The sequence below is a fragment of the Lithobates pipiens genome, unplaced genomic scaffold (genome assembly GCF_037356315.1).
Source record: "Lithobates pipiens isolate NorthernLeopardFrog02 unplaced genomic scaffold, aLitPip1_a1.2 Scaffold_8, whole genome shotgun sequence".
NCBI classification, from domain to species: domain Eukaryota; kingdom Metazoa; phylum Chordata; class Amphibia; order Anura; family Ranidae; genus Lithobates; species Lithobates pipiens.
The window spans coordinates 460,076,412-460,094,227 of NW_027507903.1; the positions used below are offsets into that span (position 1 = coordinate 460,076,412).

Genomic DNA, 17,816 nt, shown 5'->3' on the forward strand with positions numbered 1-17,816 from the left:
CCGTGACGGAGTGCTCCATGTCCGAAGAGGCACCGGTTTCATCTTTGGCCTGGTGGTCTCCTCATAAGGGCCAACATCTGGGTTACTTTTTAAGTAATCCTGGAGTCTTGGGGGGGGGGGGGGGGGTGGAGTGTTTTCTCAGCTAAGCACTCTTTCTTGCATGCATGCTTGAGCTAAGGGCAAGTGGATTCCGAGAAATAAATGTTACATTAAAAATTTGCACTTACTCAAAATGACCATGACCGGAAATGCTAGGGGGTTGTTTTTAAAAGGGATTTCTCAATAAAATAAAGCATGGAGACATGAATGGATGGGGGGGTTTGCTTTGAATATTAAAAAATTATTAAATGGTGTTTTTGGTTTGTAGTGCTTAGATGCAGTGAAGATCTGCTTTAATACCCTATTACCTCCTACCTGGAGGCACCTAAGAGATTCCCCTAAATTGCAGGGATTTCCTCTCACTTCCTGTTTTCGCTGTGAAACAGGAAGTGAAGGTAAATCTCCCCAGTGGGACACAGGGGGCAAAAAAAGAAAGAAAAAACTGTCAAAGGGGTTACAAAGAGAAGTTTGGGATTTAGAAAAACATAATTATACTCATCTAGGTGAATGCAGCATCGCTCCCCTGCCGCCTCTAGGACTGAGAACTAAGCGATCAAAGATTTAGGCTTTCAAAGTTCTGTGAGCAGGGGGGATTGTCATTCACCAGTTCTCTGCTCTGCCCCAAATAGCTTTGGCTATACTTCTTTTTAAGCATTCATTTTCAGTACTGACTTGCACAAAACTCTAATCTTCCCAAGAGGGTCATCACAGTCAGGGAGCAATTGTTAAAACAAAAATGATTAGAGCAGTTAAGCAATAAACAAAAAGAAATATGAGTGAAACTGTAAAAGTAATAGGAGGAAGTAGAGCAGTAGTTAAAATCAAGGAAAAGCTAGGCAGCATTGCAAGTAAACATTGGTAAGCAGCACAGCAGGAAAAAGATATCAGACAAGTGACACGCGGCGAGGTGCTGAGCAGAGTATTAAAAAGGAGCCTTGTTATAATTGTAAGGTGTGGATAGACTGTTATTTGGCCTGGCAGGAGGCACCTTTCATGGGTCTACTAATTTTTAGATGTGAACTTGGTTTAGCCATTGCTCTTGGTATTGCTCATACTGTGTTGTCATCACTTTGGCATGTTTCCCTGTGTCTTTGAGTAAACACTTGGTCCATAGACCACAGGACTGGACAGGTTAAACTTTAGATACAGTTAGGCAGATATTGAAAAAAAAAACACACCAGTAAATGCAATTATGTACTGTATTAGATAAAAAAAAATGTTTTGAAGCGGTACTGTTATTGTCAAGAAAATTTGAATAGCAGGTCACCGCCAAAGAAAGTGCTCTTTATACTGGAAGTAGAGATCAACAGAAGACACTACAATGTTGAGGGAGTCGCATGCATCCAATACTTAAAATAGATCAGCGGAATTAAGATGGGAAACCTGGAACTCCAGAGAGGTGCTCTTTTCCTGCAGAGAGCTGCTTTTATATTTATATATATATATATATATATATATATATATATATATATATATATATATAATTTCCTGCGAGACCCCAAAGTCATGTTCCCACTGAGCACAGTAGGGGGGCGTTTGAGTGGTGGTAATGTTCAAAAGGGAAGTGTATATTGATGATACGAGGTCTTGTTCAAATATTTAGTTTTCTTCTGTTTAGAAGGGCACACTATTTTACAGATGACTATGGTTGCAGCACGTATACATATTATTGTATTACTTGATTATAATAACTCACATACTGTTTATTAAAACGTACCTTGATGGATCAGTTTTATTTTTTTTGCTTTTTGTTTTTCATCAAGGTCTCGAATTAAGCAGTCAAGTTAAGGGATGCCTAGTAACTTCCTCTGCAGATAAACATGTGAAGATCTGGGATATTTTGCTGGACAAACCAAGCTTGGTTCATTCCAGGAATATGAAAATGGTAAGTGATGGGCTGAACCAGTACAGCCTTTCTCTCCTGGCTTTCTGTGTGTAAATGACAATACTGTGCCTGCAGTGGGTGTAATAATGAATTTTGTTCTACTTTAAGCATATGAGCTGCTGTTAGTTGGTTTGCTCAGCAGGTAAAATATCTTATAAACCAAGAACAGCTTACAGCAACAAAAAATGAGCTACTTAGAATCTCTAAATGGCAAGAGTCTGCAAGATCTGTTGTGTGGTCAGAAGCTAGTAACATTGGTGTAGCCACTGAGTGATGACATTGTCATGTGATAATGCCTGTTCTTATTTATTAAAGAGACTCTCTGACACCTTGCCCATTCGCTGATCCTTTTATACTCGGTTATGCCTGACTCCACCTTTCCATTGCAGCCTCAAAGCAGCCACAAAATACCTGATTCTTCTGGGTATGGGTTAGCATGTGGTGTTCATCCAGCATGAAGTGAGTTAGTAGGTGGCTCATAAGAGATTGTAATTGACGAGATCTCTTTAAGTCAAAAGCACCTGATCTTATCATAGTGTGCCAAAGCAAGTGCCCCATAATTTACTACCAGGTGTGCTGCAATCCAGCTTTCTTATAGATTTGTGAACCCTGAAGCAGCAGCCTCTGTTAGCACAATAAACCTGCCTGTGGTGATGGAGACGTCAGAGTACCAGCAAGAAGCGAAGCCTTGAGAGTATGTTCTAATGTTACACTTTCTTTTTCATTAGGGTGTATTATTCTGCACAGCCTGCTGCCCCGATCTTCCCTTCCACTATGCTTTTGGTGGCCAAAAGGATGGGCTGAGAGTGTGGGACATTAGCAGTATCGCTGCTGGTGAGTATACAACCTAGTAGCAGTTTCAAATAATATATAATGTATCATTTACATTTTTTGAAAAATCCCCATTTTACCAATATTTTTTATATAACTTCCTCACTTTTGAAACACACTATTGTAAGGTGCTAGTCATTTTTAAATAATCCTATTTTTGCAAAAATGGAGTGTCAGGTTGTCATGTCAAATCCTGAAATAAAGAGGCATTTTTAAACAGTGTGGCTATTGCTCTCCATCGGACACTGCAGTATATTAAGTAAATCATAGAACACGGCCAGTGGCATGGAGTTTGCAGTGTCCATGGTGACCTAGTACTCCCGCTGGTATGCCCCCCCCCCCTTTCCCCCCCCCCTTTTTTTTTTCCGGTCAATAAAATGAATGCTCTTTTCAGATTCCAAAGCAAAGCAGGTGTACTATTTGTGATGGGCTGTCTTACAAAACTTAGGCATTGCATTAATGCAGCTTCATTTAGATAGGGTTTCCACTATGTAGTTTTGCTAGATCTAAAGGAGATTGAATAGATTTTGTGTTTTCAGATTATTTGAATTATTTCAAGGTAATAAATCGGACAAGCATAAAAAGGAAGATGCAATTTTATTTTTATTACAAAAGAAATTACAAAACACTATACTAAGTAAAGTTTTGTAGAAATCTGTGTGTGTGAGTAATATACACAATATATATTTTTATTGTTTTTAGTGAAAGAAGCATTTGCAAGCAGAGAGCGATTGATGGTGACCAATATATCCAGCTCTTCAACCACAGCAGCAGAGGCAAGCGGATCGGCAGCAGATTCCATGGAATCTTAGAGACTTAAAACAATCTCCTCCAACCTTTTTTTAGACCTTTTTTGCCATACAGCAAGCTCTTCCTTCACCATCTTGGGGGAAATCTAAATAAAAATGTTATGTCAACATCAGATCCTCTTATGTAAGACTATCTGGGAGTGTATTAGAAGTCAGCAATGCGTGACTTGTCATTCTCATTTACTTAAGAATTGATTGACTGAAGACAATTCTAAAATTAAACAGAGGATTTCCTTTTACCTGCGATGCTTTATTAGTCCGATATACAAACTATGAACTGCGATGAATCAATGTACAATTATATTTGTGCAAAGTGATGTAAAGTTTTTTTTTTTTTTTTTTTTTTTTAATCAAGAAAATGTTCCCGAGAGAAATGTGGCAGTGGCCATTGCTGAACAGCTTGTTAAAATTGAAGTTTCCTGGCTATTAACGCACAGGCAGCAATAGCATGGGAGATGATTTATATAAGAGGAGAGGGCAGAGTGAGGACTATCAGTCTACTGTTGCTACTCATGTGTCTATTCTCAATTTATCCTTACATTTTTCTGGTGTCTTCAAGTTGATCATGTGACTGGTCCTCATCCTCCTCTCTTCTTCTGGCTGGATGGTTCTTACTACATCAGTACATTGTTAATGAAGGCCACTGTGTTGACTTCCAGCATCACTTAAACTGAAAGACTGCGGACTCTATTGTGAATGCAAGAGTCATGGCCCTGCCCTCCTATATGGATGTCATCACAGTGTCCTTAAAGCGGTAAAAAAACAAAACAATTTTTTCCCCCCCCCCGCAAGTTCATATAATGTGCTAGTATGCATCACATGCAAGCACATCATGAAAGCCTTACCTGAAAATGAAGCCCTCCAGCAGAGCACTGACAGGGCTTCCATCTTCTCTGTCTTTCCTCTGGGTTCCCAGGCTGCGGTCATTTGACTGGCACGTCGTCCATTGAGAGCTCAGTGTGCATGTGCCAGTGACATCATTAGCACTGCTAAAGTAAATATCTCCTAAATGGTGCATGTTTAGGAGATATTTACTGTACCTACAGGTAAGCCTTATTATAGGCTTACATGTGGGTATAAAAAAAAAAAATGCCCGTTCTACCACTTTAATTTACAGTGTAGTGGTGCAGTAAGATCAGCATAGCCAGAAGAAAAGGTGGTGAAGAACCCTCTGACCAAAAGTGGTACTGCTGGTGAAACTTTGAATTAAATTGGTATTGATGCTTGAGCTGTTGTGTTTTTTTTTTTTTTTTTTTTTAAATAAATAAGGCCAAAGTTGGGCATCAACTGCATTTTCTAATGGAGGTTCATCGTCAAATGTGCCATCTAGCAGAGGAACTTGTATCAAAAAGTTGGCTGAGCGCCATTATAAATCCTTTAGCAGGTAAAACAGTTGTGTTTTGCTGTTTGCTTTTTTTCTGTGTAGTATTTGAAGCAACCTTCGGTCTCAGCATGGTGGTGTTAAATAAAGATCATAACGGGGGGCGCTGACTATCTCACTTTAAAAAGACTGCTAGCAGACTTTCAAAAAGTCTTAAGTTTCCTTGCTGTACTCTGCTTATTAATACTTATTTCCTAGGATACTTGGCTACAGTGGCCATAATGCTGTATTTTCCCCAATGACTCTTTTTTTTAATTTTTATTATGAATGACTAACAAGGAAAACATTTGATTTTGCACAGATCAAATGAACCAGCATTTTTACTGAATGAATAGCTATGCATTTTTTCTTCTATTTACACCCCTTGGTGTAAATTGCAGCATTTATTGGATATGAGTTTAACATTTAGATTTCAACCAGCATTAACATCTCATATAAGCTTTGAACGTGTTACTGTAGCTTCAAAAGTAATTTTCAATATTTTTTAATCTGTAGCTTTCATTCAAAATTTATCAGGTGGTCCGGCTATAAATCAGGGTAACCTGTCCTGAAAATTGACAAGTAGCCTTCTCTTGCATGTACATGTATCATATACAGTAAGTTGCTGCAAAGAGACTTCGGGGGATTAGCAGCATTGAGCTGCAGCAAAGGAAAAATAGGGCACAAACAAGTATTTTGCTTAAACATTCCGAGTTGTTTATAACAAAATGTCCTTTGGTTACAGATTTAATTTGTGTCCAAGATGCCACTGTGTATACTGACCTACAGGGAGAAAACAAAAACTATCTTCCCTATGGACTTTTGATCATGTGTCCATAACACTATCTTCCTGATCTCCCTTCTTTATGGTCCCTCCTATCACATTACACATGGATGACACAGCACACAACGGTGTGAATTATTAATGCAACTGTAACTTTTACTAAATACTAATTTACAGGCAGCACTTACGATTTTAGCAATGTACTTTGAAAAGAAAGAAAGGCATTCAGTAATTATGATAATTAATGGGAGCCCTATTAATTCAGCCGGGAGATTTTCAACATAAATATTAAATCGCCTTCCTAAATGTGCGACTTGTTTTATGCTTCTTCAGCTTTGTGAGAGAATGACTCTTTGTGGTGGAGTTAACCCAGAATTCTAAGGAGGTTATTATTTATTTAAAGTGACTGGTGGTGATCATGCTAATGAAGTCCAAGGTTCTAGATGCATGCAGATCGTGTTTTGCTGAAGCACAAGTAGACTTTTATTATACTTAAGTTTCATTGTGTTGACTTGTAACTTTTAGTCCGGAGGAAAATATTAGCCATTGCTGCAAAATTGCAAGAGATTTTTCAGGAATGCACGTAAAAACTGTCATTGCTGACTTTCCTTTACAGGTTCTAACTCAGTGGTCTTGCTAATCTGTGGTTTACTACATGTTGACCAGGATTAATTGTGGAGCAAGTCAGGACTTTACATGCTTGTTCTAGCTCATTGATTCATATGGTAATGATGCATTTATATGGTATACTGTTTTGGGGCATGCACCTTCAAAAAGCAACTGTAATAATCAGCAACTCCCAGATTTTATTCTAAAAGGTTCCTGTCCACAATACATACCAGCTACATCAAAACAAAAGGTGCACAAGGAGTTGGTTGCCTTTGAAAAGCCTATTCCCTGCCATGACATGCTATGAACAAGGATGTCATGGCCGAAACGCGTTTACATCTGTACCTGTGACTTTTGAGTATCAATACATTTGGAGATATTTAAGTGTATTTGTGGATCATCTTTTAATTGTGTTGGCAGCGAGCCTATCCTGCACCTGATAGCTCAAGAGGACTCAAAGACACAAAGGGGTTTGAATGGCTATTAAAGGAAATCATCATCACCTGTGTTCTGTTTGCTTTAATTAATGTGTGGATAAAAGGTCAATGAGTTTCCTGACAGACCCTTGCACCTTTCATACAGTACTGCACTGACGTTTCTGGATTCTGAGTCAAGGGGGAAAGCAAAAGAATTGTCAAAGGATCTACGGGAAAAGGTAGTTGAACTGTATAAAACAGGAAAGGGATATACAAAGATATACAAGCAATTGAGAATGTCAATCAACAGTGTTCAAACTAATCAAGAAGTGGAAAATGAGGAATTCTGTTGCTATAATAAATATCCACAAAAATAATTTAAAAAAATTCTTCATCAGTTTAGGCCGATATGTATTCTACATATTTTTTTTCACTACTAATGGCGGCGATCTGCAATTTTTAGGGGGACTGCAACATTGCGGGGGGACAGATCAGACACTTTTTTTTTTGGGACCAGTGACATTTTTACAGCGATCAGAGCTAAAAATAGCCACTGATTACTGTATAAATTACACTGGCAGGGAAGGGGTTAACACTAGGGGCAATCAAGGGGTTAAGTGTTCCCTAGGGAGGTGTTACTGACTAGTGGAGGAGACAGATCACTAGGAACAGCAGATATCTCTACTCCCCTGCAAGAATGGGGATCTGTTTGTTTACATGGTCGGGTCCCATTCTGGCTCTCTAAAGAAGCGTTCGGGGGTGGCCCGCGGATATTGGGGCCGCTGGCCACGTGCATCGGCATCGCGCGTACCCCCTATAGCTTCTTAAAGCGACCAACATACAATGACACTGATTCGCGCAGCCGTGCCTACCTGCCGCAGTACAACTGCGGCAGCTGGTCGGCAAGTAGTTAATTTTTTTTATTTGCTATTTTTTATGGAGTTACTCTAAGGCCAGTTGCACATGGACATAATAATTTACTTATGTTCATACTCGGGATCTTGTTGACAGAAAGATCCTGAGTAAAATTCTTTTTCATTGGCAGTGCTACAATATACTCATTTATACTCCCATAAACGTATTTTTAGATACATAAATTACTGCACTTAGATGTAAAATTTCCTGAGAGTATATAGGCTATATTGCTGAACTTTTCTCAACACTACATCTAAATTCAAATCCGTAAAAAACGCAGAATTTACTACACCCAAGAGGCCACCTCTCACTTTCACAGACCAACAGGGAGGTAGGCGAGGATGTCACCAACATATTTAAAGTGATTTTAAAGGTCCGGTGTTTTTACAAACAAAAAATAATGAATATGTTATACTTACCCACTCTGTGTAATAGTTTTGCTCAGAGGAGCCCATTCTTCCAGGGTCTCCTGTTGGCACTCCTGGCTCCTCCCCCCTTGATCAGTGCCCCCAATGGCCGCTTGCTATGGGGGCACTGGTGCCTGCACACTCCCGAGCCCTGCTTTAGGTTTTCTTAAGTCACACAGAGCCATGGATTGGCCCCACCCCCTGCTCTCTCCTCATTGGCTGTGATTGACAGCAGTGGGAGCCAAAATCTCAGCCAGGGAAGAGAGAGAGAAGCCCGGGACAGCCAAGGCTCCCGTGCACATCCCTGGATTGAGAGGGGGCTCAGGTTAGTATTGGGGGCCCTAGGGGGGGGGCGGCCCATAGAATGTTTTTTTACCTTTGTGCAAAGAATGCATGAAGGTAAAAAACCTTCAGCCTTTACAATCACTTTAACGTGACAGAACAGGGGAATCTTTCAATGGGCACAGTGAAAAACAAAGTGAAGGATTTCCTTTTTTATTATTTGCTGTCTTCTGAAGAGATTTCCCCTCACTTCCTATCTGAGAGACATAACAGGAACCTCAGAAGTGAGGGGTAATATCCTTAGCAGAAGATAGAAAATAATAACAAAAAATAGGATTTTTTTTATCATACTCTATGGAGAATTTGTTTATTTCTTTACATAGATGCAGTCAAATTTTTTTTCTAATGTATGTAAAATCGAACTATAGTTCTCCCTTATGAGCACATGGTATTACACACAGCAGCAGTAGATAGATTTTATTTTTCCTGTTCTAGCACCACCTAATTCTTTCTATCTAATAAACCTATAGAATATGCCATATTTACAAAGTGTATTTATGATAAGCCAGTACGCTTACTCCGCTGGGAAATAAGCAGGAAATACAAGTAGGTCAGCAAATAAAAATTATATGTGATAAATACTTGAGAACACTCACAGACCAGCTGAGGGGAACTGAGTAGTGAACCTCTAAAATGTCAAACGGGTAAAATAAATCTTGTTTGTTTAAATAAAAATAAAAAGGTGGGAGTTGGAACAGGCGGAACGCACTGTTTGAACTTATGATTTCAATTTTACCATGCGTTTTAGGCCCCATTCACACTATGGGCAAGGTTTATTAATTTGGAGCAGCTGTGCATAGTAACCAATCAGCTTCTAGCTTGTTCAATTAAGCTTTGACAATAAAACCTAGAAGCTGATTGGTTACTATGCACAGCTACACCAGATTATGTGTGCATCATTTTTAGTAAACCTTGTCTTGCAATAATGCATGTGCCTTAATGCATTAATGCAACGTGTTGCCATGCGTTGAGGAGCCCCATTCATTTTTAATGGGTGAGCAGCATACATGGATGCACATTACTTTTTTTTTTTATATCCTCCCTATGTGTGGTATAAACATACAACATGATAATGTGTTGGCAATGAAAGGGTATAATGAGGAATATTTAAGAGCCTTGAGGAGCTAGGAGCTCCTATGCCCTTAGTAATGATAGGATCACCCTTTAGTAACCCTATTTGCAAACTGTGCAGAGATATACTCACTAACATATTGTGACTAAGTTTAGAAGCACGGCATGATTGTAGCCTGTGGAATGCCTCTGAAAAGCAATCTGACTGCTGCTCACTTTTCAGAGGCATTTGACACCTGTTGAGGATGCAATATGTCACCTCCTTATCACCTGCTGTAACCCCATAAATCCCACCCTGCGGCAGCCACAGGCATTGCATGCAGTTACAGGGTACTTGCAGCATGGACCCCATTTGCATTAATGCCCGGTGAATGCAATGGGGGTATAGTTTACGCCACAGCTGTGAAGCAAAGCTGTGGACATCCCTTATAATTGCTTCTCCCCCAATCGTAAGTCTAAATGAGCCTTGTAGGATGGGATCGTAGGTAGAATTAGTTCAATTAATACCATAACTAACTTAAAATGATATAATAAATAAATATATACTAAACCAGAACTTGGATGCAATAACTGCAGCCCTTTATTATAGGCAATATATTTATTATATAACAGCAAATCATTATATTTATTTCAAATAACACCAATACATGACATAACTCTAAGCTTGAGTTATACAAAACATTACACCATCACTTACTGTATTTTTCGGACCATAAGACGCACTTTCTTTCCCCCCAAAAAATATGGGGGGAAATGTCTCCTCGTCTTATGGTGCGAATATATACGACAGGCGCCACCATTGAATTTTGTCACAGAAACAAAGAAATATGCGTTTTTTTTTCAAAATTTTCGTATTTTTTCATTTATAGCGCAAAAAATAAAACCCCCCGGAGGTAATCAAATACCACCAAAAGAAAGCTCTATTTGTGGGAAAAAAGGACCAAAAATTCATTTGGGTACAGTGTTGCATGACTGAGTAATTGTCATTCAAAGTGTGAGAGCACCGAAAGCTGAAAATTGGTCTGGGCAGGAAGGGTGTTTAAGTGCCCAGTAGGCAAGTGGTTAAACGAACCAATAACATTTACATATGCAAATTAAGTTGCCCTATTAGCATATTCTCTATTCTGCCACGTTCCCAGGGTGTAGGGCTGGGGACATTGTTTGCCCCTGTATGTATTTAACAAATACATATATACTAAACCTGTCACCTGCCACAAGTTGCGGAATGTCACTTGCCACATCACCTGCCACACGTTGCAGACTCACTTGCCACGTCACCTGCCACCAGATGCAGATTATCACTTGCCACGTCACCTGTCACACGTTGCAGATTGTCACTTGCCACAAGATGTGGAATGTCACTTGCCACATCACCTGCCACAGGATGTGGAGTGTCACTTGCCACATCACCTGTCATTTGTTGCCGATTGTCACTTGCTGTGTCACTTTCCTGCTATCAGAGGCGGAGGCCTGCAGTCAGTGTGAGTGATTGTGTGGAGTATGGACAAGATGGTGGAGGAGGTGCTGCAGATCGGAGTAGCCAACACACCCGGGGTGGCCACCTAGAGGGAAGATTGCTAGCGCTCTGCCACACAGTGCCACTACTCACTACTGCAGTCTGAGACTGCAGCAACAACTGTTCCCCTAGGCTCCTCCAGGCAGCTCTTGTCACTGTCACGTCGGCTTTGAGTCTGAGACTCCATGTCCAACGTGAGTCACGTGACTGACTCAATGACGTCACTCGTTGCTAGATGCCAGGCGACCCAGGCTCAGCTCCACCCACCTCCAGGCTCCTCTTGGTCCAGGCGCCATGTAACACACTAGAGTCTCTTTCTGCACCTCTGATTATCTGATGAGACAGAGAGAGACTCGGGCATAGCAGTGCTGCAGCCTGCAAGTGACTGGCAATCAAATCATGTCAGTCAGTGTGATATTTTCGTGGGTGAGCAATTGCCCTGTTGCCCCCTCGCCGGATCCCCCCTGCCACCATCACCACACGTGTGATTTCACTCCCTATAGAGATTGCACTCACTGAACTCCTAATACAATCGCCTTAAATCCAGCTTTAAGCTTAGCAGCTGCAGGACATCAGCATGGGAATTCAGTAATGATCAATCCGACAGATGAATGGCGTCCTGATCCTGAACCATCCAGACTGAACACACCCGCAATCCTCTTAATCACTCAGGCATATAGGAGGAAAGGAATCCACATAGTGTGATACTATAAAACTTTTATTATTGTAAAAAAACACCCGACTATTAAGATATTGCACTTACACAAAATTCAATTAAAACCGCATTCAGGTAACTCAAATGACCAGCAACGGTTATAGCAGTTCCGATAATATCACCCCCTCAAAGAAGAGAAGATCATTCTTGGTGGTTCTCGGGAGAGACTCAGAACAAATCCTAAATGCAGCAAGCCGTGTGGTCTCCCCTAGATGCGTTTCAATATTCTGTCTTTGTTTGACACCACCACAAATGATCTGCTCTTTTTTGAGGTGGTGGGATTATTGGAACTGCTATGAGTTGCTGTATGCTTTATGTATTGCTGTATGAGTTGAAACTTGAAAAATTCAAAAGGTAATCCAACAAATAAATTTAAAGCTAAGTTGATGCGATTGGTCAAAAATGCACGAGATGAAGGTATTGTTACCAAAAAGGAAGCAAGATATTTAGTGTCTGACGCTCCTAGGGTGCCAGTTATTTACCAGTTACCCAAGGTTCATAAGAACCCTGCCAAGCCACCTGGCAGACCCATTGTAAGTGGAGTAGATTCACTTTTTGCCAGAATGGGTGAGTTGGGGTGGTTATTACAGCCTTTGGCACAGAACTGCCCAGCGTATTTAAAAGACAGTAGGAATCTTATGGAACTATTGCAGGAGATTGAGGTCAATGAGGGACATCTACTGGCTAGTATTGATGTAAAACATGCTATTGAAGCAGTTGTATGGGCCCTGAATAGCACCAAAATGAAGAACAAACAAAAAAGATTTTTTGGTTCATGCTTTGGATCTGGCTATAAGCCACAACTCCCTTTGGCATGACAAACAGTATTTTAGACAGAGGAAAAGTGTGGTCATGGGGGCTAAGTATGCTCTCTCAGTGGCTAAATTGTTTATGAGCCACTGGGAGAAAGAAGCCATTTTCAGTGGAGATATACCTCAATTAAAATTTTATAAACGCTATATAGACGACATTATAATTATTTGGGCAGGTACACAGGATTCCGTTTTACATTTTTTGGATTAAATTGGGAATAACAGATATGGAATTTCATTCACAGCAACATTTGACCAACAAAGCATACATTTTTTGGGTCTTGTAATTTTTAAGGGGGATCATCAATCGTTTACAAAAATGTATTTTAAGGAAGGGGACAGGAATGGATACATTCCACCGGGAAGTTGCCACCATCCAAGATGGTTAAGTGCAATTCCCAAAAGCCAATTTATGAGAGTAAAACGCAATTGCACCAAAGAAGAAGATTGTGACATACAAGCCACGATTTTATCTGATAGATTTGAAGAAAAGGGTTACAATTCCAAAGATTAGTTAGCAGTAAGAGATATGAAGAGAGAGGATCTTTTTAAGAAGAAAAAATTCAATGAAAGGGACTTTGAAGTTGCTTTCATGACTGGTTTCACACTCCAACACAAATTAAAAAAATTATTTGTAAGCATTGGCCTCTGCTGTTAAAGGATGCCGACCTAAATAAGATATTACCAGGTAGAACACAGTTTATCTATACTAAGCCCCCTACTTTAAGTCTAAAATTAGCACCCAATGTTATAAACCCACACAAGAAGGTATGTACGTTCTTGGATCAAGTGGTTTTTTTTTCAGTTGTGGTAGGTGTGTAATGTGTAGGTCTTCCAACACATTTCAATGCTCACTCTTCTGGTTAGTCCTTTAAAATCAGGAAGTTCATCACCTGTGGAACCACGCATGTCACATATCTTCTATCATGTCCATGTGGGCTTCAATATGTGGGTAGAACCACTAGAAAAATTAGGAGTGAGACTCCGTGAACATGTTAATAGGATCAGGAAGGTCTATAAGTACCACAGCCTGTTCAACCACTTTAGACTTCATCGTGGAAGAGATCAGAGTGGTTTGGTATAGATAGGATTGAAGGCCAATGCAGAGGAGCTAACCTTAAGAGGGCCATCTCTTGTAATAAAACCCAGTGGATCCAACATCTGAGAACGATGAACATTGAAGTGGATTAGAATTGTTTTTTGTCGAATTGGTAACATTTTTATTTTATTTTATTTCAATCTTTCATATTTCATTATGATTACTATTATTTTGTGGAGATTTCATTGATGATAATTTTATTTTTATTCTGATTTCATTTTCCTTTTCAGCTTCATTTTTTTCTTTTTCAGTTTTCTTTTTTCTTTTATTTATTTTTATTTTCATCTTTATTTTCATTTTATTTTAATGTTTTTGTTATTTTTATCTTCATTTTATTTTCATTTTTTTATTTTCTTTTTTCTTTTTATTATTATTTTTTATTATTATTTTTATTTTCATTTTTATTTTAAGTCCGCAATTACTGAGTGAATTAATATTACATTTTAAATGTTAATGCTTTTATTAAAAGAGATTGCTTGCATACATTTGCCATGATGTAATGTTCTTACTTGAATTGACGTCAGTTGGAACAATTAGCATTGTAAGAATCATGTAAGGAATCAATATCCAACCAATATCATGGCCGCCGGTCTCCCACATGGGAATCAACCATGTGGTAGAGGAGACTTATTTTGTCCTACTGACAAAATGGCTGCCATATGGAATCTGATTGGCTGAGTAAAAAGGGGGAGGTGTCCTTCACCCTGTATTTATTGACGGCCCTTTTAACCGAAAATGAGGTCCTTGATGATTCCTTGTGGGATGGCTAAACGCGTTGACGTAATTTCCGGTTCCAAGTCCAACAGACGTCACTTTCCGTTATTGTTGGAATGCATGCCAACAGCGGCGTTTCCTATTGCAATCTCTTGACACTATATGCCTGTTTTTACTCTGCATTTTGTAAGTATTCACTCTATTTGTGCAATAGATATTGCCAAAACAGTACTTCACTATAGTTTCCTCCTTTTATCTCATTTTGGGTACTGTTTTCTATGGATGATTATCATGAGCATGTGAGAGCTGCCTTGTAAACCGATGTAAAGCCGCCATCCCTGGCCACCATTTTAAGCCTATACGACCCTTAAGCCGCGTACACACGGGCGGACTGTCTGTTCAACTTAGTCCGCCGAAACACATTTCAGCGGACAGTCCGCTCGTGTGTGGGCTTCAGTGGACTTTTTCAGCGTGCAGTCTGGCGGACTAAGTATTTCGGAATTTCCGTAATATTGTCCGTCCAACTTTGGTTTCAGCGGACAGTCCGCTCGTGAGTAGGCTAGTTGGACGGACTAAGTATGGTGCATGCTCAGAAAGGATTTACACGGCGGAAGGTTGCATTGCTGTGTATTGGATGTCCTATTTCTAGTCCCGTCGTACGTGCTGTACACGTCATCGCGCAAGCTTTCAACGGACTGTTTGTTCATCGTGTGTGGTCAAGTCCGTTCATTCGAAAGTAGGACGGACTGTCCGTCGGATTGTCTGACGGACTTAGTTGGCCAGACAATCCGCCCGTGTGTACGCGGCTTCAGACTAAAAAGCTAAGGGTCAATTCCATCCGGTGAGTGGAGACACACTCAAATTTTTGGAGCACTTTGCAATTTATGGATTGGAGCACATTGTTCACTAATATATGGACATTCACTTACTAATAAATTATTATTACATGATTATTTAGGTTATTATTTATTATTGCGAGAGCTGTAATATAATATATATGTTTATGTTTTGTCAAGTGAATAGAACCTTGTGTACAGCAGCTGCAAGATATTTTGTAAAAAAATGTTTTGACAATTGTTTCACTTCTAGTGCGAATATATATATTTAGAATATATTTTGTTCACAATCTTGAAAGCAGTAAATAATTAAAAACAATCTGCCCTGCCAATGAATTAAAAATCATCCAAATAGTGTAACATATTTGCAGACCCAGACTCACAGCGAACCACCCATTCCAAAAATGAAGAAAAAAAATTCAAAATACCGACAGGATAATGCACACCCTATAGGAAGACAGCGATCGAAAAAATAACTTTCTTGGAAATGAATACCAAGAGAATTGAACGCAGAAGAATGAATTGGTAGCAATTGAAATGCTGACTTAATATCCGCTTTAGCTAAAATAGCCGATGAACCGATGGAAGAAATTTTAACAACTGCATCATCAAAAGAAGAATAACTTACAGAAATGTGAAAATGTAAAAAAGGTGGCTCAGAAAAAGGACCAGCTATTCTGCCCTCATCAATTTGTTTGCGTAGTTTGTCCCTAACGATATCGGGGTATTTAGAAACAGAAGATACATTTTCTACAACACTACAACCCATACCCGAAAAACAAGGCTACAGGAAACCTTCCAAAAAACCTTTTATAAATGAGAAGTGCATTCTGTCGTTTTGGGTAGGTGTGTAGCCAGGCAACATGTTTTCCAGATTCAATGGAGTTGCCGCTTTTGAGAAAGTTATCTCTGGAAGAAATGGCTGTAGTGGAATGCAATATATTAAAGCATCTAGAAGCTGAATAGGTCCCAGAGCAATAAGCACATTCGTGCTTATATTTACAATAATTGGGCCATTTGCATTGGTCTTCGTTAAAACGAAAACATACACCACGTCTAAATGACCCTGATGCTGATGTAGGCACCAATGTAATTTGTTTCACAAATTGTTTTGGTGGCAGAAGCAAATTCAACCACAAGCAATCGATGTACAGACAATTTTTGCCGAAAGAATTAATCATAGAAAAACCATGATAAACCATTAAATTTTTAATACGCTAATATTAATATATACTAATTTTTAATATAATTTCGAAGTGTTGGAATAAACCACAACACTTCTCGGGTTGCTTTTCACCTAAAACTCTGGAATAAATGCAGAAGGCCTGCAACCAATTATTAAAAGAACGTGGCATTTAAGTATCATCATACCCTTTGGCATCCCTTTTGTCAAATCTATTATCTCTTGATGGTAACAAGGACATGATGTCAACGTAATCCTTTTTCCAAAAATTTTCTTTAATGGATGTAGGGAGATGAAAACCCAATGGGGAGAGCTTGCATGTCAAAACTTCTCTAAAACAGTTATCAGGTATTACAGTATTGTTGCTAGGCAATGCATGCACTGGAACAGATGTAGCAATAGAATTAATATCCATCTGCCGTTGCACATTTCCTGCAGCCATATCAGACCATACAGTAGCAGTATTGTCTGAAACAGGCGCTGCAACTTTAGATTGAGAAGAATGTAATTGTTTGACAATTTTAGCTAAAGACTGAGTCAAATCTCTCAACATCGATAAATCTGGATACTCGCGCGCAACAGTGGGCGCAGTAGAAATATTCCGTTCCACAGGACCAGAGAGTATTGGCGGGGTCACTGGTAAAAAAAAAAATAGCATTAACAAAGCCATCATTGGTCCCAATATTATCTCCATGCAAAAAGGGGAGAGGAAAAACATTAGATAATGAAGAAATACCACTAAAAACATCAGCAAAAACATTGTCAACATTTGGACTAATTAGGGAACTAGAAGAGTAAACCTTAACTTTACCATTAATCAGCGGAGCTCTTGGAGCACTGGAGCCTCTGGATGACGTTTTTCCTTTTTTTGATGGGTGTGAAGCCTGTGGATGTGGCGGGGATTCTAACCTATGAGGACTCCTCCTTTTTCCTCACTTGCTGCGTCACAGCGAGATTACGCATGTACCCGCCGTATCCCTTTTGAGCCGAGTATTTAAAGTTTCTCTGGGCATGTACGTTGATCGACAGCCCAAAGAGGAAGGGGAGGAACCGGATATTCCGTGGATGCTAAGCAGACATCCTGAGACAGATCTCCCATTACAAATGCAGTAATCGGGTTCTTACTGAGAGATGAGGTCGGCGGGAGATAAGCAGCGTTGCATCGATTAGTCTCCGTCAGCTTCCTCGGCCCTTTCAATTTATGGAGTAATGACGCCATTAAAAACTGTCACCAGCGCTGAATAACAAGCAGAGATGCAGGAGGAGAACCTTCATCTTTCTTCTACGCCGACTGACAGCTAATGTCATATTTCATATTTTCAAAACGGTTTTAACTAACAGGACCATTGATAGTCATGTGACCATTTTTAAACTAATCAATAATATTTACATATGCAAATTAAGTTGACCTAT

The 17,816-nt window shown here is 39.6% G+C and overlaps 1 protein-coding gene across 1 annotated transcript in view; it reads left to right on the forward strand.

Moving 5' to 3' along the window:
• Nucleotides 1–4,852, forward strand: part of PWP1 (PWP1 homolog, endonuclein) — a 103,916-nt gene extending 99,064 nt beyond the window's left edge. The window contains exons 13-15 of the mRNA XM_077468484.1: nucleotides 1,863–1,984; nucleotides 2,713–2,818; nucleotides 3,518–4,852. Of these exons, the coding sequence (XP_077324610.1) occupies nucleotides 1,863–1,984; nucleotides 2,713–2,818; nucleotides 3,518–3,627 (338 nt within the window). The 3' untranslated portion in view covers nucleotides 3,628–4,852. The remainder of the gene's footprint in view (nucleotides 1–1,862; nucleotides 1,985–2,712; nucleotides 2,819–3,517) is intronic.
• The last annotated feature ends 12,964 nt before the right edge of the window (nucleotides 4,853–17,816 follow it).